Genomic DNA, 21,802 nt, shown 5'->3' with positions numbered 1-21,802 from the left:
CAATGAATATAGGCCCAACCTGCTCAACCTTTCTTCATAAGACAACCCCTTCATCTCGTGAACCTTCTCTGAACTGCCTCCAATGCATAACCTTAAATAAGAAGACCAAAAATGTATGCAGTACTTCAGGCGTGGTCTCACCAACGTCCTGTACAGTTGTAGCAGGACTTCCCTACTTTTATACTCCTTCCCCCTTGCAATAAAGTACTAATAGTACTGGTTGATCTTCCACAGCATGCACACGTCAGGGTCAGTTTTCACTTCAAGTCCATATTGGAGAGCCCAATGACCTCACTGATAAGTCCGAGCCATTTTAATGGTCAGACCTGGTTTTAATGTGGACCTTGAGCTGCGAGCTATGAGTGCTGATCCAACATTGAGAGACAGCTCGCAGTTTTGGGATGGCATGAAATCTGGCAGTTCCGGCATGGAGTCAAGCTGCAAATAATGGGATGGAGAGGCAATCACAGGAGGGTTGGAGGGGTCAGCAAAGGGTGGGACGATTGTTGTGGGGCCGGGATGAGCACTCATGCCCCTGCAAAAATCTTTACAAAAAATTTAACTTTGCCATTTTTTTGAGCGGCCCCTTTAAGGACAACTGGTAAGCCCACTCGACACCTCGCACCTCAAAAGTCCTTTGGGTCCTCTGGGCTGTATTTTCAGCTTTTGAGATTTTGGGGCGGTAATGGCGGCAGCCTGGTCCTGGTACTGCTTGGAAAAAGTTTGTACCTCTGTCTGCAAAATTCGGCAAAAAATTTGGTTCCATGATCAGGGATACAAAATCAGGCATTACACAAGGATGTTTTTGCGTGCCAGCCAAAAATCGCAGCGTTAAATATGTCAGAATAATGTGCAGGACAAGGTTGTACAGATGCCCTGATTTTGGTTGATTACACTTGTAAATAGTTTCTTTGGGCCCAAGTTTCCGATATCCACTAGAACGGCGCACCTCCGAGAGGCCCAACTATTTGTGGAATGAAAAGCGTGCCAAAAACTTACCTCGCGATTATCCGAGTGCAGCAGGCCTGTTCAGCAGTCAGCGCAATGCAGCACAACAGCAGGGGGGGGCGGAGCAACAGCCCTGGGCCAAAAAGAGTGCCGGCAGCTGCGCGCATGTGCAGTGGAGTCTGCGTGCATGCGCAGTAGCTCTTGGCCCCCGGATTCTGTGTGCATGTGCTGCTGGCTGTGTGGGAGGGGCCCGAAGCACGCAGCCACTAGCCCTGGCCGAATGGGCTCCTGCAGAGTGCCGATTTCCAGCCTGCAACATGCAGCCCTTAGCCCTGGCCAGGCTCTCGGTGCTCCCGAACAAGTAGGTGAAGTAGGAACTTTTTATTTTTTATTTATTGATTTGTTGAATGATTTTTTATTTTTTATGTATTGATTTATTGATTTATTTATAATTTATTATTGATGATCGTTCTTTATTTTTGAAAGTGAAGTGTTTAATGCTTTAGAAAATCCCCGAACTTCCCTCTAACTTCCCTTCCCCCCGCCCCCATCTCTGGCTGCCTGCGCCTAATTCTAAAGTGTACGCAAGGTTTTTCTGAGCATACAAAAGTCGACACTTACTCCGTTCTAAGTTGGTTTGGAGTAACTTTTCGGTGGCTAAACTTGCAAAGCAGGCGTAAGTGGCTGGTAAAACCCCCTTTTGAAAAAAAAACTGAACTAAAACGAAACTAAACTAATTCACTAGAACTGGAGCAAACTAAATGCCAAGAATTGTGAGTTCTAAGACACTCTAAACTAGTTGCTCCAAGAAAATAGGAGCAATTCCACCCAAAACTTGGGCCCTTTGATTTAAGGCTCTTCATTGCTGTTCGTGCCCTACAACATAACATTGTCCATTGCATGGTTTTCTTTTGGTGGGGGGAGTTTATGTTCCTTTGATGCAGTGAAATGTCTGTTTGAACCTTTGCCATTGGTGTCTTGTCTAGGGGAGGACGAAAACCCCTCATTTTACCCAGAAGGAAAAGAGCTGTGGGATCTGTCTGTGCTGCAATAATACAGCAGGCCAGTGTCCTGGAAGGAACAGGGAACCCAGAACCAGATGTGGATTGAAACCGAGACGGTGTGGCCTTGGGAGTGATTGGATGGGGGAGGACACCAGCGGGCCAATGGTGGGACAGAGTCAGCCCGAAGCAAGAGACTCCAAGCCAATGGGAGTGCCCTTGCTCGAAAACTCGGGACTGACTCATCACCGATACCGGGCTATTGTCTCCCCCCCGTTTACACTATGGAGGGATATTATGCAGGCCTTAAGAAAACTAGGGAACCCAAAATGAGGGCCTACACAATGGCTACAGGAGGCCCACACCCTGCCAACCCAATTAACACCTACTCAACCCTTGATTAGGTTAACATCAGGGATGGCCAGTGGAAAATCCTGCGAAATCCAACACTGCTGCATTTTTCAAAAATCACAAGCCCACTAGTGGGAAGGATTTATTTCAGCACGAAAGTCTGGCTGGATAACTGGATATAAGAAGGGGTTTCTGCCCCAACAAGTTGTTCCGTTCTCATGTTCCAGCAAGCAGTCAGCCTTTCGTCACAGAAGGAAGACCAGTGTCCGAAGATACCGAAGACAGAAGAAGCAAACCACCATCCCGAGGCGGCATCAGTTCAGCCTCCTTTCACGACTGGAGACTGAATCTTTCCTTTTCCACAAGGATTTTCCCCTGGGAGCTGGACTCAGGTAGATCCACAGCAACAACAAGACGCAACAACAACCAAGTTTCCAAGAAAATCAAAACCGAAAAAGTAACTTCAAGATCCCGAAGATAGCAAAAAGAGAGCCCCGAAACCGCGTTTTGACCTGGAAAGACTGTAAAGGCTGTGGTGAGTATAATCTCTGGTCCCCAGAACTCCCAACTCAGTTAGGTCAGAAAGGTGGGAGGTTGGGCATTGCACTGCTGTTAAACTTGTGTAAAATTTTTTGTTGTGTCCGTTTAGTGGGTTTTAGGGGGATTGTTTTGTTGGTATATTGCTGTTTGTTGAGATACACCTTGTCAAATAAATTGGAAGCTTAAAGTTCCTCTTGGAATCGCCTCATCTCGGTTCTGTTGTATTACATCACCTGATCGTGAGTCTTGGGTCAGAACAGTGTAAGGGAAGCCAGGAGCACCTCGAAAATGCTCAACTGTGTGCCACAGGCTATTGAAGGGGTTAGGAGTGTTTGACACTCACCGGTGCCTCACAGGCTAGTCATAAGCTGTGGGGACGCACGAGTCTCAAAACCCCCTTCATAAGCTGTGGACACAGTCTCTCCAGGAGTGCTCTTGCAGCACTCAGGGTATCTCACAGGTCAGGCATAAGCTGTGAGGGCAGAAGCCCAGAGAGAGACACCCAAGGCACAACACTCCCCAGAACCCCTTACACAACTGCGGCAGGACACAAGCAAACAGGAGATGTTAATATAACAAATTAGGTGATAATAGAGGAATCTAAAATGGAGGAGAGAATTTCCTCATACATTCTTGGCAAGGTGAACCTCACCAATCCTTGGGTGCAAGCCCTCACACGGGCAGATTGCCCAGTGGATGCTGCTACTCAGTGGACAGCAGGGAAGGACCACAACCGCAGGGTGGAAAAGGCCATCTGGCTTATCTGCTTCACCCGCCAAGTCCGAAAGCTCGACCAGCGGGTGAAGGACTTGGAACAGAGTCTTCAGAAATCAGAGGAGCTCTCTGCTGTTGGGGACAACCTGCTGGCCGAATTAGCTGAGGAGCAGCAAAGGAAGAGGCAGTTGGAGGAGACCTTCCGAAATAGCCGGGACTATCTTCAGTGTCAGGTCACTGAGGCCAAGGGTAGTGAGGGGTCCCTTCGGGAACGGAATCTCTGTTCGCCCAGAAAATTAGGGAACTGGAGAATAAATTAAAAGGCGTACAGGCAGCTTATAAGGTGGCCAGTAGCAGTGAGTTTCAAAAGGCAGATCACGGTCCCTGCCAGGAGAGGATTAAAACTCTCACCCACGCTCTATCCCAGGCAAAGAGGATGGTCGCCCTGATGGGACCTGGAGGGTCCACAGGGGACAAAGGAGAGTATTGTGGGGTAGAGGAGAATCCAAAGACGCCCGACCACCTCCTGAGGCACCGGTGGTTTGTCCGGTGGGGTACCAGGAGGAGCGGGGCGTGCAGGTAGTAGCATACCCAGGGCTGGGGGCAGGACCAATGTGTCCCGTTTGGCAGCAGGGATGTGAGGCTCCAGCCGAGGGTCAGTTAAAGGCTGGATCAGGCGACCAGGCACTGTCTGCTGCACCGGGTATGGTGGGACAGCCGGAGGTAGAGGGACCAGCGCAGAAAGATCCTGAACCGGGGCAGATGTGCCCGGTCAGGCAGCGCAAGTACGGTCCTCCACAGGGAGGTGGCCAAGGTCAGGGAGCGCTGGAGAGTGACTTTATTATTCCCCATGGAGTTCAATCACTCAGGGCCATTGTGGCCCATTTGGCCAAACTCACTCGCACCGGGGACCCGTCTATCCACTTCATGGAGGTGGTGCAGGCAGGGGAAATTAATGGGTGCGACAAGGAAGAGACAGCCAATCTGCTGCTCTTCTCTCTGAACAGCAAATTGTACCAGGCCCTACCGGCAGAATGCTGGAGGGGGCAACGCACATTTGCTGAGGTCCAGAGGGCCGTCCTTGAGGCTATGGGCTTCGATGACGGCAGTCCTTTCGAACGGGCAGGACAGGCTGTGGGTGGTATACCACGCAGTCTGTGGGGAGCTCCTCGACCGGGCGAATCTTTCCACAGTGCAGACCGGCCGCTGACTGAGGATGCTGGTGGCGAACTGCTTGCCCCAGCTCAAGGCCAGGGCAGAACTGTGGTTCGATTCCCGGGACCCCAACCTCACCGAGGAAGCAGTGGTCAGGCAACTGGCACTGGTCCAATGGAATGGAGGAGGGGAGGAGGAGAAAACCTCCAAAGGTCGGGTAAATGAAGTAAAACCCAACTCGATTCCCAAAAGGGAATGGTACCAGGAGGGTGGCCGCTCGTCTGATAAGGAGGGAGTGTTCTACGGGTGCAGGAAAGCTGGGCATTTTAAAAGGGATTGCAGGAGCCCAGTAAAGAGATATGGGGGGAGAAGTACTTCAGGAGCCGCCCAGAGTGGGGGAAGTGGAGGGAGCTCCTCACCATCCCTTGACGAGATAGTAGCTGCAGTGAGGACAGCGCTGGAGGGGACTGGGACGGTAACCACGGCAACAGGCAGGGAAGCACCAGTAACCCTGCCAGTACCGAGGCCGTGACTAGCCCAGACCCAGCCTGCATACCTGTGCCCACTAGAATACGACTCCTGGGAATGACCCTGGGTCAAGATGGAGGTTGAGGGTGTACTGGGTACTTACCTTCTGGATATCGGTGCTTCCAGCGCCATAGTCCAGTCGAAGGACCCTGCAACCTCACCTCTATCAAATGGCGTGCCGTATCAACGAGTTGGGTTCACAGGAAATGAGAAGGCTAGGTTTTTCTCAGTCCCGCTCGCAGTTCATTTAGGTGCACTCCAAACACAATGGAAGTGCGTCCTGATGAACTGGGAGCAGGTGGGAAAAGGGATCTTGGGGGCTGATTTCATCATCGCTGGCCAGATCCTAGTAGACTTGAGGAATCACTGTCTATGGGGCACAGTGGACACGGGAGCAGAGGGAGAAGTCATGGTTATTGATAAGAAACAGGGAAAAGGGACTCTGTGTACCGTGAAGCCAAAAGGGGGTTACGACCTGGAGGTTCTGGTCGGTAACACCCCGGCAGAGTACCGGGCCTATGTGCAAGCAAATCTTGCAGCATTTGACACCCATAAACACGATTGTGGGAGAGTCACAGGAGTGGAGGTTAGAATAGATGGGGATCCCATGTCCCGCCCGCAAAAGCAGTATAGCTTTCCCCGAGAGGCAGAAGCAGACTTGGAGACAGCTTTAAGCTCGCTTGTCGAGCAGGGTGTTTTGCGACCCATAGCCAGCCATGTCAACTCCCCACTTTGGCCGGTTAGGAAACCGGACAATTTTTGGAGGGCTACGGTGGATTATAGGGTGCTCAATAAAAACATCCCAGCTTGTGCTCCCACGGTAGCGGCGGTTGCAGATCTGATGGGGGAAATCCCTGCATCCGCAACCACGTTCACAGTGTTGGACATATCCAACGGGTTCTGGTCTATCCCTGTATGGAGGGAAGACCAGTACAAGTTTGCCTTCACCTTCTGGGAACAGCAGTATACATGGAGCTGCCTCCCACAGGGCTTTCATAACTAGGGGAAGTAAAATTCCTGCGCCTGAAGATAAGGGTAGGAGAAAGGGCCATTGATGTGGCTAGAAGAAAGGCAGTGCAGGAACTCCCTGCCCCTACGAATGTGTCGGGGGTAAGGTCTTTCCTGGGAATCACTGGCTACTGTAGGGACTTCATCGAAGACTATGCAGCCACTGCCGCCCCTCTGCTCAGACTCCTACACAAGGGGGTCGAGTGGGAATGGGACGAGGGCTGTGAGGCAGCATTTGTCCATCTGAAGAGAGACCTGCAGGTAGCACCGGCCCCAGGGGCAATTGATGGGGGGGAGGAATTCTTCCTGGAGGTGCAGCCAGTGGCGACAGCTTAAGCGCAGTGTTGCTCCAGGAGCGAAACGGCCAACTGAGACCGGTGGTGTACTCCTCCAGGGTCCTCACGGAGGTAGAAAAGGGATACTACAGTTGTGAGAGGCACTTGCTTGCCACTCACTGGGCAGTAAAGAGAGCTCAGATCTTTACCGGAGTATCCCCCATTACACTCCTCATCCCATCATACCCCGACGCAGATGCTGTTGGGCGGGAGGATTAAGGACGGGACAGTGAGCAGTGCTAGGATCACTCGCTGGACCCCCCTCCTCTCCCAAACTGCATTAAAAGTCAAGGGCCTCTGCGAGCCCAGGCTCGCAGCGTCTAATCTATCCAGGGCAGCCACATAGATACTCTATGGAGTGGGTATGGGACATCAACTTTGGATTTCGGGCAGGGATACACCCCACAGGCCGCGAGATCTACGTTGATGGCTCCAGTTCAGTGTCCGCGGGTACAAGACTCACGGGCTGCGGAGTTTGGGATCCCAAGGCAGGGATTGCCTTGGCCCTTAAACTCCCATGCACCCTGAGCGCCCAGCAGGCGGAACTCTCAGCAGTGATGTATGTGGTCACACACTCCGAGGAATTCCCTACCCCATACATGACTTGCTCGGACAGCATGTTCACTTGTAATTCATGTACAGAATATCGGGCGATCTGGTCACGCCGGGGGTACACCTCTGCAGATGGGAAGCCACTTGTGACCAAACACCTGCAAGAAAAGATCATGGCTACAGTGGGAGAAACCGGGGATGTGTATATCCATAAGGTGAAGGCCCACTCCAAAACTGAGCCACGGGGGGAAGGTAACCAGCAGGCAGACCTGCTGGCAAAGGAAGGTGTTCATACAGGTCACCTATGCGACCCATACAAGGCAGGCAGGATAGCAGCAGCAAGAAGCAAGCCAGGGACACAAGGGAGCGTAGGGGTGGCGGTGGCCCCGGACCTTAAAGTAGTCCAGATGCAGGATCCGATCCTGAAGGCTGCCTTGGCTGCTATCAAAAAGGGGGAAAAGGCGGAGGACCCGTACAGTGCTGCAGATATTGCTGTGCGGGAAGGCATGTTGTTTAAAGGGGACAAATGGGTAGTGGCGCCACAACACCGGAGGGAATTCCTTTAGCTGGCCCATGAGGGTCCAGGTGTGGGACATCCCGGGCCGGAGTCTACCTGGCAACGGGTAGAAAAGGCAGGGTGGTGGCCAGGCCTCCAGGAAGATGTCCGCGACTTCTGTGCAGGCTGTCTGGTTTGCGCTGCAAACAACCTGGACCCCCAGAAAAGGAAGGTGTCCATGGGACACGTCAGGCGGGTAGAGGGACCATGGCAGTCGATCCAGATCGACTACATCGGACCCCTACCGGCTGCCCAGGGAGGTTATAAATACTGCCTCGTCCTGATGGATGTGTTTTACAAGTGGGTGGAAGCCTTCCCTTGCTGAACAGCTACCGCAGTGGGGATTGCAAAAATCCTGGTGAGGGAGGTGTTCTCTCGGTGGGGTCTACCTCAAATCGTGGAGTCCGACTGGGGAAGCCACTTCATCGGCCAGGTGATGCAGGCCACACTAAAGGTGCTGGGGATAAGAGCCAAATGGCATGTCGCCCACAACCCTCAGTCCTCAGGCCCCGTAGAACGCCTGAACCGGACCATATAGGAAAGGCTATGAAAAGAGACAGGAGACTCACTGAACAAGTGGGTTAAGGTCTTACCGTTGGTCCTCATGGGAATCCGGGGCCAGTCAGTCAAAGAGCACAGGGTACTCACCCCATGAGCTGATAATGGGCCGGATCATGAGAACCCCAGTCCTCACCGAAGGGCAGCTTCAAGAGGTGAACCGGGACCGCTTCGTCAGGAATCTGTTCGAACAGCTTCAACAGATTCACTGGCAGGCGGCCAACAACATGGGCAAACAGCACCGTGCCAATCGGCTGCTGCTGGCACCCCGCAGTCACCATGATTGGGAGGTGGGCGACCAGGTGATGGTGAGAAGCTTCGCCCGGGTCGGGGTATTTGAACCACTGTATATGGGACCATAAGCACAGTCGACAAGGCTAGCCCTATGGTCTATGCGGTTCAATTGCCTCGCCGAGTGAAGTGATATCACATTAACCAGTGTAAGTTGTTTGACCTCAAAAGGGGTAACAAACAGAGGGGACGAGCACGGGAAGGGAACCAGGAGGAAGAATAGGCCCCGGTGGATGTGGAGGCTCCGGGGGAGGCAGCGGGCCCCAAAGCTCGACAGCCGGGGATGGTTCACTGCTCCAGTAAGGCTATCCCACCACTGGGTAGAGGTTCCCAGCCCACTAACAGAAGTGGGGAGAAAGGCTCTACCATTAGCAAGGTCCGAGGGGAAGCTGAACCTCCCATGGTGGATCAGCTGGGGCTAGCCCAAGAGGTGGAGGAGATAGCGTTGCAGCCCATAATGTGGGACTCTGCACCGACTGTGCTAGAGTGCCACGGCCCAGGGCGCCGTGGTCCCCTGTTTACTTAGCTCCCCACCCCAGACCGAGAAGGTGAAAGACAACAGAAAGGGTGCTCTGTTGCGCCAGCAAGGGTCTCCCACCAATTATCCGGGGCTCGGGAGGGCCTTGGAGGGCAGCACCAGACTATACGAGCCCCTCAGCGGACGGCATCCTGGTCCCCAGGGTACGGTCAGCCGAGTGGTCGACGACGCCTGTACAGTGACAGGATGTAGCCTGGTCACCTGGGGACGGGTGGCGGTGTGTATATTTTCCCTTCCTGTTTTGTTACTTTGTGTTGTGTGCATATGTGTTTAGGTAAGGCAGTGACTGTTGGGTACAGCATTTTTGTGTTTGGACCATGTTGCGCAGGCCGGGCCTGGAGAGGTCTCTCAAGGCAAGGCCATGTTCTTCTTGCCTTTCAGATGTCAACACCTCCCTACTGGACGTTAGTGATGCTGGTATCGCTAAGGATCTGCACCAGGCACCGAGGGGACACCGAGGACTCCCTAGTTTTCGGATGCTCCGGGGGCAGAGCGCCGACAGTGACCACAGGAGAAGGGACTCCGGCGGCGGATGGCCGGGTCACCTACTCCCAGGAGGGGAGATGACCTGGGTGGATCGAACTCCACCAAGTACTCCAACCATAAGGACTTTACCTACGGAGAGGCCTCCATCCCCTGCCCAGAGATCACTGTGGCCACTTCCAGAGTGAGAGTGACAGAAGGCAGGAAGGTATGCCTAACTTGCCAAGGGGACATACCTCTGGGATGGTGGTGGTGGCTCAGAAAGCTCAAGAGGGACATGGGAGACCGACACTCGGACTGGGAACGTCTGCATAATGATACCTACCGAACCATCATGGGGTCATCTGGCGGGGTCACGGTGTGCTGGGAGAAATGGTGGGCGTACGACCAAGGAATTTATTTGTGTATGTGGGGATCCACTCACGTGTGTTCAGAGGGAGTCTCCATTGCTTTCTATAGGTGGTGGCAAGATGTCGGGGATGGGGTGGAATGGGATCACAGCGGGGTGGCGTGTGTGACCCCTAATCCCCGGGTACCAATAAACGCCACCGTACTAGTAGTTCAGGAAAGGAAGTCCCCACCCACGGCCAAGCTCACCGTCAACACGGGTGCCCGACAACAACCAGGGGGCCGGGGAATGGTTTAGTGTTGGTCTCCACTGAGAAACTACTTTATCAGGGGGTACACTACGCGGTGACATCAGTGGTGCTAAATCTGACAGAAGTCCGCCTACCTACATGGTGTCCCCGGGAAACCGAGCTGTTGTACCAGACTCTGCTGAGGGAGATGTTCCGGAAGTTCTATGAACTGGACTTCAGGGATGTCAGTGTGGCAGATCTGTATAAACGGTGGGATTTGGGGATACGGGCAGACATACCTGCATGGATCCGGGTGGGATCGCACGCCTTGGTGATCGGCCAACTCCTGATTGTAGCATATCTGCTTGCTACAAGCTGTAAGCTCAGGAGAAAAAGGAAAATAAATCAGGTCCTAAGGCTACAACACAGAGAGGAGAGCCGTTGCTAAACACTCAAGGCATGTAAACAAAGCTTGTCCACAACACTCAGGCTGTTTGTTATTCCAAGGGATTACCGTGTTTTCACACATGGCCCCTGGAGAGTTTACAGGGCAGGTATGTTTGTTTTGCGGTTATGACTGAAATGACAATGTCTGGGGCAGCCAGAATGAGACTCAATGGTCAAATACTGCTGTAATCTTAGGCACATGTATATATTGCTGTTGTAAATATTGTAACCTGTTGGATTCTGTGTTCTGCACTGTGTTAAACAAGGATTACGATGTATATGGACTGGGACAAGTTTAGAGTTAAACTGGGGAAAGTTGGGCAATTTGGGAGACCAGGGGTTTTCTCACCACATGAAATTTGACGCACTCAAGTGGTGTCTGACTATGTCAGATGGGGGATTATGTAGGGGAGGATGAAAACCCCTCATTTTACCCAGAAGGAAAAGAGCTGTGGGATCTGTCTGTGCTGCAATAATACAGCAGGCCAGTGTCCTGGAAGGAACAAGGAACACAGAACCAGATGTGGATTGAAACCGAGACGGTGTGGACTTGGGAGGGCAGTGATTGGACGGGAGAGGACACCAGAGGGCCAATGGTGGGACAGAGTCAGCCCGAAGCAAGGGACTCCAAGCCAATGGGAGTGCCCTTGCTCGAAAACTCGGGACTGACTCATCACTGATACCGGGCTATTGTCCCCCACGTTTACACTACGGAGGGATATAATGCAGGCCTTAAGAAAACTAGGGAACCCAAAAGGAGGGCCCACACATTGGCTACAGGAGGCCCACACCCTGCCAACCCAATCAACCCTTGATTAGGTTAACATCAGGGATGGCCAGTGGAAAAACCCCGCAAAATCCAACACTGCTGCATTTTTCAAAAATCACAAGCCCACCAATGGGAAGAATTTATTTCAGCACGAAAGTCTGGCTGGATAACTGGATTTAAGAAGGGGTTTCTGCCCCAACAAGTTGTTCCATTCTCGTGTTCCAGCAAGCAGTCAGCCTTTCAACACAGAAGGAAGACCAGTGTCCGAAGACACGAAGACAGAAGAAGCAAACCACCATCCCGAGACAGCATCAGTTCAGCCTCCTTTCGCTACTGGAGACTGAACCTTTCCTTTTCCACAAGGATTTTCCCCTGGGAGCTGAACTCAGGTAGATCCACAGCAACAACAAGACACAACAACAACCAAGTTTCCAAGAAAATCACAGCCAAAAAGTAACTTCAAGATCCTGAAGATAGCAAAAAGAGAACCCCGAAACCGCATTTTGACCTGGAAAGACTGTAAAGGCTGTGGTGAGTATAATCTCTGGTCCCCAGAACTCCCAACTCAGTTAGGTCAGAAAGGTGGGAGGTTGGGCATTTCACTGCTGTTAAACTTGTGTAAAAATTTTCGTTGTGTCCGTTTAGTGGGATTTAGGGGGATTGTTTTGTTGGTGTATTGCTGTTTGTTGAGATACACCTTGTCAAATAAATTGGAAGCTTAAAGTTCCTCTTGGAATCGTCTCGTCTCAGTACTGTTGTATTACATCTCCTGATCATGAGTCTTGTGTCAGAACAGTGTAAGGGAAGCCAGGAGCGCCTCGAAAACGCTCAACTCTGTGCCACAGGCTAGTGAAGAAAGGGGTTAGGAGTGTTTGACACTCACAGGTGCCTCACAGGCTAGTCATAAGCTGTGGGGACGCACAAGTCTCAAAACCCCCTTCATAAGCTGTGGACACAGTCTCTCCAGGAGTGCTCTTGCAGCACTCAGGGTACCTCACAGGCCAGGCATAAGCTGTGAGGGCAGAAGCCCAGAAAGAGACACCCAAGGCACAACACTCCCCAGAACCCCTTACACTTGTGTATCATTGCAACGGTCACCGGAAATGTGCCTTAATGCGGGCACAGAACGTGTCCGATATTAACTCCAGCCCTCAGTTTCCTCCATTTAGAAGAACCTGCGATGTAGGATCCTGCTCCCTACACTGCCAATACCGCCTGCTGCACCCTGGGTACGCCTGGCTTTTCAGACGTTTACTGGGGCAGGTATTTAAATAGGCGTTAGTGCCGAATTTTGCATCGGGGCGTGAGCAGAGCGTTGCACAACGATTGATGTCATGATCTCAGTGAAACTAGAGGGTGGGGCGGTAAGTTTTTGTGCTGCCGCAAACCATGAGCCAAATTTACCGGCCAGGTGGTAAAAGCTGGACGCCCGTCATAATGCCTAGAAAATTTTACTGCCTCTCCAGGGTGTTAACTGAGGCGCAAGCAAACCAAAAATCCAGCGCTATGTATGTCAAATTAGATTAGATCATGGCTGAACTGTACCTCGCCTGTATTTACCCGCCTGAGATCCATATCCCTTGAGGCCTTTACCTAACAAAAATCTATCAATCTCAGTCTTGAGAATTACAATTGACCCAGCCTTTTGGTGAGCGAGTTCCAGATTTCTACTTGCCTTTCTGTTAAAAAGTGTCTTCTGAATCCACCCCTGACTGGCCTGGCTCTAATTTTCAGATTGTGCCCCCTTGTTCTGGATTCCCCCATCAGAGGACATTATCTGTATCTACTCTATCAAATCGTTTAATAATTTTCAACACATTAATGAGATCCCCCTCAGTCATGCAAACTCAACACCTGAAATAGAAAAAGGTGTGAGCTGCCCTTGTGAAGATCGACGGATCAGCCACAGAAACGTAGCGATAAGTTCAGCCCCGCAATTTCTGGAGCGCTACTTCTCCGCTACCAGAGTAGTGCGGAAGTGACAGTATAACTTGATGCTGCTGGTTTGAAGTAGATTCTCCAGTTTAAAAGGATTATAATAAGAGCAAAGGTGCCTACAAAGCACAGTGATTGAAGAATTCTTCCAAAAGTTTTCAGACAGTGAGGCCCAGATTCTCTACTAAGGTACCCAGCAGCATCAAGTTTATACTGTCACTTCTGCACTGCTCTATTCTCAGGCATAGTTTAGCACTATCTTTATAAATGAGTTAGATGAAGGAATAGAGAACTGTATATCCAAGTCTGCTGACAAAACTAAGGGATTGAAATTGCCCTGTTCTGCACCTCCAGTTAGCCCCTCTGGGAGGCGCTAATGGGCACGAGCATGTTTTCTCCCGGGGGAGGGCGCTATAGACGTCTATGAAATTGTGCGGGACTTAGCGGAGACGTGAACACAGTAACGCATTGCCGTGCTAATAGCGTCCCGGGCCGCCGCACCTCCAGTGATGATGTCATCACCTTGTACGGTGACACCTTTGTGCCCCGCGGCGATCTCTTTCTGCTCCATGGTAGAAATTGGCCAGCATCCCGCAGGTCATGAACCGGGCCGACCTCCGCTCCCGGAGTGGAAGTTAAAGGGGAGGTGCACTGCGTTGCATGCCGCCATTTTTTTTCTTCGTCCGACTCACCGGTCGGTCCATGCTCCATCAATGTTACATGGTCTCGGCCGCCAACGTGCAGCCTGGCACTCCGTTTCAGTGCTGGGCTGTGATCACAGCACCACGCAGTCCTGGTTGACCAGTGGAGGCCATCAAAGGACCTGTAGAGTTCGCAGCGGCACGCCACTTTAACGGAAGGGGAGAGGCATTGAAACACATCAGTGGTACATGGAGAAACCACGTAGCACTGCTGATCCCGCTCACGTAGCGCCCTGGAAACTGTCCCAACAGGAAGTGGAGTGCGTGACATTGCGCTCCACTTTCTATGAGGGACGGTATCCCGAATTTCACGGCTGGAGCGGGACCTAGATTTTTGACAGGCAGGAGTATTAAGGGTTACGGAACAAAGGCGGATAGATGGAGTTATGGTACAGATCAGCCATGATCTAATTGAATGGTGGAACAGGCCCGAGGGGCTGAATGGTCAGCTCCTGTTCCTAGTTCCTATAACTAAAACTCGGTCTACTGTGGTTACTAATGTCATTAAAAAACAGAATTTTGCAATTCTGTAGAAGCAGCCTTCTCCTTTTCGAAAAGCAAATTATAATTTAAATGGAGAAAAATTGCAAAGTGCTGCAGTACAGAGGGATCTGGGGGTCCTTGTGCATGAAACACAAAAAGTTATATGCAGGTACAGCAAGTAATCAGGAAGGCAAATGGAATGTTGGTCTTTATTGCAAGGGGGATAGAGTTCAAAAGCAGAGAAGTCCTGCTACAACTGTACAGGGTATCGGTGACGCCACACCTAGAGTACTGCGTACAGTTTTGGTCTCCGTATTTAAGGAAGGATATACTTGCATTGGAGGCTGTTCAGAGAAGGTTCACTAGGTTGATTCCGGAGATGAGGGGGTTGACTTATGAGGATAGGTTGAATAGGTTAGGCCTATACACATTGGAGTTCATAAGAATGAGAGGTGATTTTATTGAAAGTTATAAGATAATGAGGGGGTTTGACAAGGTAGATGCAGAGAGGATATTTCCACTCTGGGGAAACTAAAACTAGGGGACATCATCTCAGAATAATGGTTCGTCCATTTAAAACTGGGATGAGGAGGAATTTCTTCTCTCAGAGGGTTGTAAATCTATGGAATTCTCTGCCCCAGAGAGCTGTGGAGGCTGGGTCATTGAATATATTTAAGGCAGAGATAGACAGATTTTTAAGCAATAAGGGAATAAAGGGTTATGGGAATCAGGCGGGGAAGTGGAGCTGAGTCTATGATCAGATAAGCCATGAGCTTATTAAATGGCAGAGCAGGCTCGAGAGGCCAGGTGGCCTACTCCTGCTCCTATTTCTAATGTTCTTATGTTGTTCTTATGTTCTTAAGAGAGGATGTTATTCCTTTGCGGTGTCAATACTTCAGGTATTTAAGAGAGTGAAGAGACCTTTGATTTGTTCACGGGACAGTTACCGAGCCAGCAGGGTGAAAACAACTTATTCCACAAGTGCAATATCGACTGTCCCACCACTGAGACTATGTGGGAAATTCTAACTCTCCCCAATCTTCAGTACTTGACTGAGCTCCATGACTGACTAGTAGTGTCACTAAGAAGCAAATTTATCAGAGTTAAAGCTTCAGATCCTTTCTGAGAAACAGACAGGAAACTGGTTGAGTTTAGGTTCACATGGATGGTCTTTGTCTATATTATCTGCAGTTCATTCAAGACATTGGATTCAGATAATTGCAAGATCTAAAACAAGTCCAAAGGTAGATAACATTCAAAGACTACCTGGCAAACTTTGCATCTTCTCTTCCACTAGGCTAACAGAGAACTTAGACATGTCTCCCACAATGGGGCCTCAAGGAAGCCTAGATGTGTCAGATATTCATAGATATCACAAGAGAAGTTAGCACACAACCCATTTACTTCTGGATCCTGGATTTGAAGTGAGCTCAGAGGGATGAGATGAAAGTCTCTACCATCTGTAAGGGCCCTGTGCAAAATGCGTTTGAGCAGTTTTGGTCCAGTTACTAACGGGATCAGGCCCACAGCATAAAATTGTTCATCAATTGGCACAAATAGGCACTAAATGGACAAGGTCATCCTGAGAGGCCAGAGGTTACATGGCATGAGGAATGACAAAAAAATCAGGCTGGTATACAAGGACATGATAGATCCAATTAGTAGTAAATATTAAACAAAAAGATCTTACAGAGAGAACGCTGTATTCTTGTCTGGAATCTGGAAGCTAGCAATCAGTTGGCTATTCATCGAAAATGGCAAGTGTTCGCAAAATGCAGCAATGGTCACTAAAAAGTGGAAATACCCATACAAACACCATGCAATTGTATTACATTCCTTTGCGTGCTTATTTTGGGCAGCCATTTGTTGTGTATGTATAACATAAGTATATACCCTGCACACTCAATGTACAGTTACATAATACCACTGAATGTATCTTCACACTGTATACACTATGCATGTACCACCAGGGGGTGCAACTGGTGGAAACCTAGGGGTCACCTGTACACGACAGGTAACCAGGTATAAAAGGGAGCTCACCTTACTGTACCCTCACTCAGGAGCTGTAATAAATGGACTAAAGTCACCACAGTCCAAGTACAATACCTTGCCTCATGGAATCATTACTAGAGTGCTTACAGACACAATAACTGGCGATGAGATTACGAATTTCCACTCGAAAACCTTTCAATAATTCACCAAAGGGGAAGATTGGGAAGCCTTTGTGGAAAGGCTCGAACACTTCTTTATTGCGAACGACCTGGCGCGAGACACATCGACCTCGTTGACTGATAAGCACAGAGCTATCCTGCTCAGCAGTTGTGGACCCACCATCTATGGTCACGTCAGGGACTTGCTAGCCACAGAGAAGACAACAACCAAAATGTACGCGGAGCTCATAATGATGATACAGGAACAGCTCAAACCTAAAGAGAGTTCTACACACACCGGCGGCCCGAAGGCCAAGAGATCGCAAAATATGCTGCAGACCTCAGATGATTGGCTGCACCGTGTGATTTTGGCGACCACCTCATTGAAGTCCTGAGGAACATTTCATTATTGGAATTGGTCACGAGGGCCTTCTCCACAGGCTGCTTTCGGCGGACACCACGGTCACCCTGCAGAAGGCAATTAATGTGAGCCAGGCATTCATGGTCTCGGCCTGTGATTCCAAGCAGATGACTCACCCCCAGGACTCTAACCTAACAAGTACTGTGAACCGACTGACGCCTTTTTGAGGCAACTCTGCTACAAGCGGTCTCTCTCAGTGTAGGGAGAGCAGAACCCCGAGTCCCGCAACCCTGAGTCCACCATATGGGGCCAACTGGCGCTGTGGAGGAAATCATAGGGCCCACCAGTGCCGCTACAAAGACTATATTTGCAAAGCCTGTAACATGAAGGGCCACCTACAGAGAAAGTGCAAAAGAAATTTTACTCACCGAGTCGCTGAAGAGTTGGTTGATCATCCGGACTCCAGCGACGATGAAGAGAGAGCCCATGAGGCAGCTCAGCCCCAGGAAGAGGTGTGCGGAGTGTTTACCTGCTCCACCAAGAGTTCTCCGTTGAAAATGGAAGTTGAAATCAACGGTGTTCCAGTCTCGATGTAGGTGGACACAGGGGCGAGCCAATCGCTGATGAATCAGGTGGCCTTTGAGAAACTCTGGGACAGTCTAAGCGAACGACCTAAAATGCTCCCAATCCATGTGAAGCTGCTCACCTGCACAAACGACACCATCCCAGTCGTTGGTGGCATGGATGTCCAGGTGTACCACGGCGGCGCAATGCACAAGCTACCTTTGTGGATCATCGCTGGTGATGGTCCAACGCTGCTTGGAAGAAAATGGATGAAACAAATCCAAATCTGTTGGAGCCGGGAAAACCTCCAGGCCCCGGCGATCGACGTCCTATGTGGCCCCAAATTTGGATCCAGCACAACACCTGAAGATCCAACCGTCCACTCGACTGCGTGGTGACGACACAGATCGTTCAACCCAATGGCGAGATGATCCAGCCCAAACGACCCAACCTTACCTTCCAGGCTCCAGTGGCAGGACTCCGGAGAAAGAAGATCGGTGCAGAAGGTAACTTCTCTGTTTCCGTGGCAGAACCTGGGGAGAAAAGGATCACAGCAGCCTACCTCGTGGAGAGAAAGAAGATGGCGCCCGCACCATGAGGTGAAGCGCCTGAAGTAATGATGGTGGCGGCCAGACCACAAGGGGCAGCGTTGATGGAGCAATATGTGATGCCGAGCAACGAACCGGATTGGGATAAAGATTGCAAGGCCCTCTTAAAGGAGACCGGCAACCCATCACATTAAAGGGACAGTTCCACTCTTTGTACAGTGATGCCGGTAATACACATGGAAACGATGTAATTGACAAATGCAAGTATGTCAATGTAACTTTGTACAGCGATGCCAGTAGTACACATGGAAAAGATGTAATTGACAAATACAAAGGCAACTAACAGTGTCGAGTCGGGTGATTGCGGTCGGAGCCAATGTATTATGACTGGAAATGAAGAAATGTTGTGTGATGCCAGGTTCTACATGTACGCTGACAAAACCAAGGGCAACCTCCCATCGGAAGCATTCAGGTCCAGTGGGCTACCCAATCATGTAGCCTGCACCTCCGGGACCAATGTGATGCCCCAGGGAGCGTGGCCACACACAGAGGGAGCACACCAACTGAAGGGCCAGCGATCAGCGGATGGCAATGGTACCACTACTGGCACTCTGCCCCAGATCGACTCTACCTCTCTGGCCATCAGGGCCAGTACTGGGAGCAAGAGGCTAGCACCCTCCAGCCCTCCCAACGGGACCTGGGATGACCAGGCTCCCACTACCGCTGAAGAGCAGCAGGGAGACACTGCAGCCCTCAAAGGAGGACAGGGAGGCCACACATTCCTGTAGCTCTGCCCAACACTAGGCAACTGCAAAGGCCCTGAGACCCAGCCACGTGAGCGATCCGAGCCCACCCAGCTGGCAGGGGGCGCAGCGCCGCCATCAGACAACCTGGACACAGTCCAATTACTGTGGAACTAGCGTCCTCACCCACCCATACCTACACCCCAGGGGCAAGATTGTGATACCACATATGTACCTTACCTGTAAAATGTACTTGTTCCACTACTGCTAAACCCAAACAGTGATGTAATTCTTTTTTTGGTTCTTTCCTTCGGTACATGTATGCACATGCAGGTGTTGAGCCACACACATGGTCTATGTATGGGGGGGTGGGGGGGGAAATAGATGTATGTCGCCATGGACACACATGAATCACACCCAGAACCCACTCAACCCACAACCATCCACTGCTGACCATTTCCCAATGTTGTGGCAATAAGGACTTGGGGGTCCACAGGGAGAGAGCCAAGCCAAAGCATAGACAAGGTGCAAGGGCTTTGGGCACTCAAGTCTAGGGCAAGAGCACACAGTGCAAAGGCCAGTGGCTCAAGACTTAGAAGGGAGTGATGTTGTGTATGTATAACATAAGTATATATCCTGTGTACTCAATGTACAGTTACATAAGACCATTGAATGTATCTTCACACTGTATACACTATGCATGTACCACCAGAGGGTGCAACTGGTGGAGACCTAGGGGTCACCTGTACAGGACAGGTAACCAGGTATAAAAGGGAGTTCACCTTACTGTACCCTCACTCAGGAGCTGTAATAAATGGACTAAGGTCACCACAGTTCAAGTACAATACCTTGCCTCGTGGAGTCATTACTAGAGTGCTTACAGACACAATACCATTACCCATATAAACTAACACCTATGCAAAAGTAACACAGACAGGAATGCAGCAACGTTCCCGCTCAGCTATCCGGAGGTCCCACGCAAGTCGCTCACTGGTTTTTCAATGGGAGATTATGCACATGCTCAAAATTTTGAATAGGCCGTGCAGCCCATTAAAGGGACAGCGCACCCCAAAAAAGAAATGAGGGTGAACATTGGAATGCAGTAAGGCCATAGAAGCCGTAGAATTTCTATGTGGGCCCACTGATCTCCCCGCTGTGACTTCGGTGGGAATGTCCATCTGCAATGCTGAACTGGGGCTTCTGCCAATCTTCATCAAAATTATGGCAGGAGATTGGAAGAACCCCTGTGGAAATTGCATGCATAAATGTTTGATTAATTTATGCCTTTGCAACAATTTTCTATGATTGTAACACTACCATTAGTACAACTTAGGTCAAACTTTTGATTTGAATTTTTTTGTCCAAATAAGCTCATACTTTCCCCATTGCATTCAGAAATTTATAGAGATGAAAATTTAGTGTTCTTTCTACTTTCTTTTTCTCAGAGGGTTGTAAATCTGTGGAATTCTCTGCTCCAGAGAGCTGTGAAGGCTTGGTCAGTGAATATATTTAAGGCGGAGATAGACAGATTTGTGAACGATTGGGGAGTCAAGGGTTATGTGGAGCGGGTGGGGAAGTGGAGCTGAGTCCATGATCAAATCAGCCATGGTGGAGCAGGCTCGAGGGGCTAAATGGCCTACACCTGCTCCTATTTCTTATGTTCTTTACTTCTTTGATTAACAAAGTTCCCCATCTTACACATGGCTACAATGATGCCTCATCAGAAAGGATGGCTCAGTCGCTGATATCTCACCTGAGGGGTAAGCTTCCCAACCCGCTGCGTGATTGGTTCATTCATGATCACCTCCACCTTGCAGCTGTCCTTCTCCTTCGGGATGTTGAACTGTAGGTCCTCCTCCGAAAGAAACACAGACTGCCCCTTGGAAACTGTTATGCCATGATTCACTTGGAGAAAGGAAGGGGCAATGCATCTCCAAAGGCACAGATGCAGAAGGAATGCAGACTGTTTCCAGTAATGCTTCATTTTAACTGAGTCAGGCTCACGTAACAACACCTTCAAACTTCTCAGCTTTTCACAAACTGCTGTTCAATGTACTTCCCATCAAAGCAAAGCCCAGCGTCAAAAAGCTTACTCTGGAAAGAGATGTATTCGCCAGGATTTAAGGCCAATCTTGGAGAGTCAACCTCCCTAAAGCAGAACTCAGGAGTAGCAGCAACTGATGTGCGTCAGAATAGTTCAGGTTCCTGCAGCCCTGAAAAATAGAGAAAATAATGATTTTTTTGTGATTTGTTTCTAAAGCAGATACACAGCTTTCTGTTGTTCCTCCTGCTGGTCCCAGGTTACAGCTAATGTCACTCTGAACATATGAACATGCAGTGTCAACCCTCTTTCCTGGAGGATTTGTGCTCAAAGCATCTCCAAGGCAATGGGGTTAACATTGAGAAATAAGCATGTGGGGCAAAACCTACCTAACTTAGAATCATAGAATCATAGAAGTTTACAGCATGGAAGGAGGCCATTTCGGCCCATCATGTCCGTACCGGCCAACAAGAGGCTATCCAGCCTAATCCCACTTTCCAGCTCTGCGTCCGTAACCCTGTAGGTTATGGCATTTCAAGTGCACATCCAAGTACTTTTTAAACATGGCGAGGGTTTCTGCCTGTACCACCCTTTCAGGCAGTGAGTTCCAGACCCCCACAACCCTCTGCATGAACAAATTTCCCCTCAAATTCCCTCTAAACCTTTTACCAATTACTTTAAATTTATATCCCCTGGTTGTTGACCTCTCTGCTAAGGGAAATAGGCCCTTTCTATCCATTATATCAAAGCCCCTCATAATTTTATACACCTCAATGAGGTTTCCCCTTAGCCTCCTCTGTTCCAAGAAAAACAAATCCAGCCTATCCAATCTGTCCTCATAGCTAAGATTCTCCACTCGCAGCAACAAATTTGTAAATCTCCACTGTACCCTCTCCAGTGCAGTCATGTCCTTCCTGTAATGCG

The 21,802-nt window shown here is 50.1% G+C and overlaps 1 protein-coding gene across 1 annotated transcript in view; it reads right to left on the bottom strand.

Annotated features, from left to right (window-relative positions):
• Positions 1–20,825, bottom strand: part of frem1a (Fras1 related extracellular matrix 1a) — a 352,151-nt gene extending 331,326 nt beyond the window's left edge. Inside the window, 1 exon segment of the mRNA XM_070877990.1 lies at positions 20,591–20,825. Within this exon segment, the coding sequence (XP_070734091.1) occupies positions 20,591–20,821 (231 nt within the window). The 5' untranslated portion in view covers positions 20,822–20,825.
• Positions 20,826–21,802: the final 977 nt, after the last annotated feature.

This window comes from Pristiophorus japonicus, chromosome 1, assembly GCF_044704955.1.
Source record: "Pristiophorus japonicus isolate sPriJap1 chromosome 1, sPriJap1.hap1, whole genome shotgun sequence".
Taxonomy (NCBI): Eukaryota; Metazoa; Chordata; class Chondrichthyes; family Pristiophoridae; genus Pristiophorus; species Pristiophorus japonicus.
Note: the sequence above shows the minus strand (reverse complement) of the source record. Positions and strands in the feature narration are given on the sequence as shown.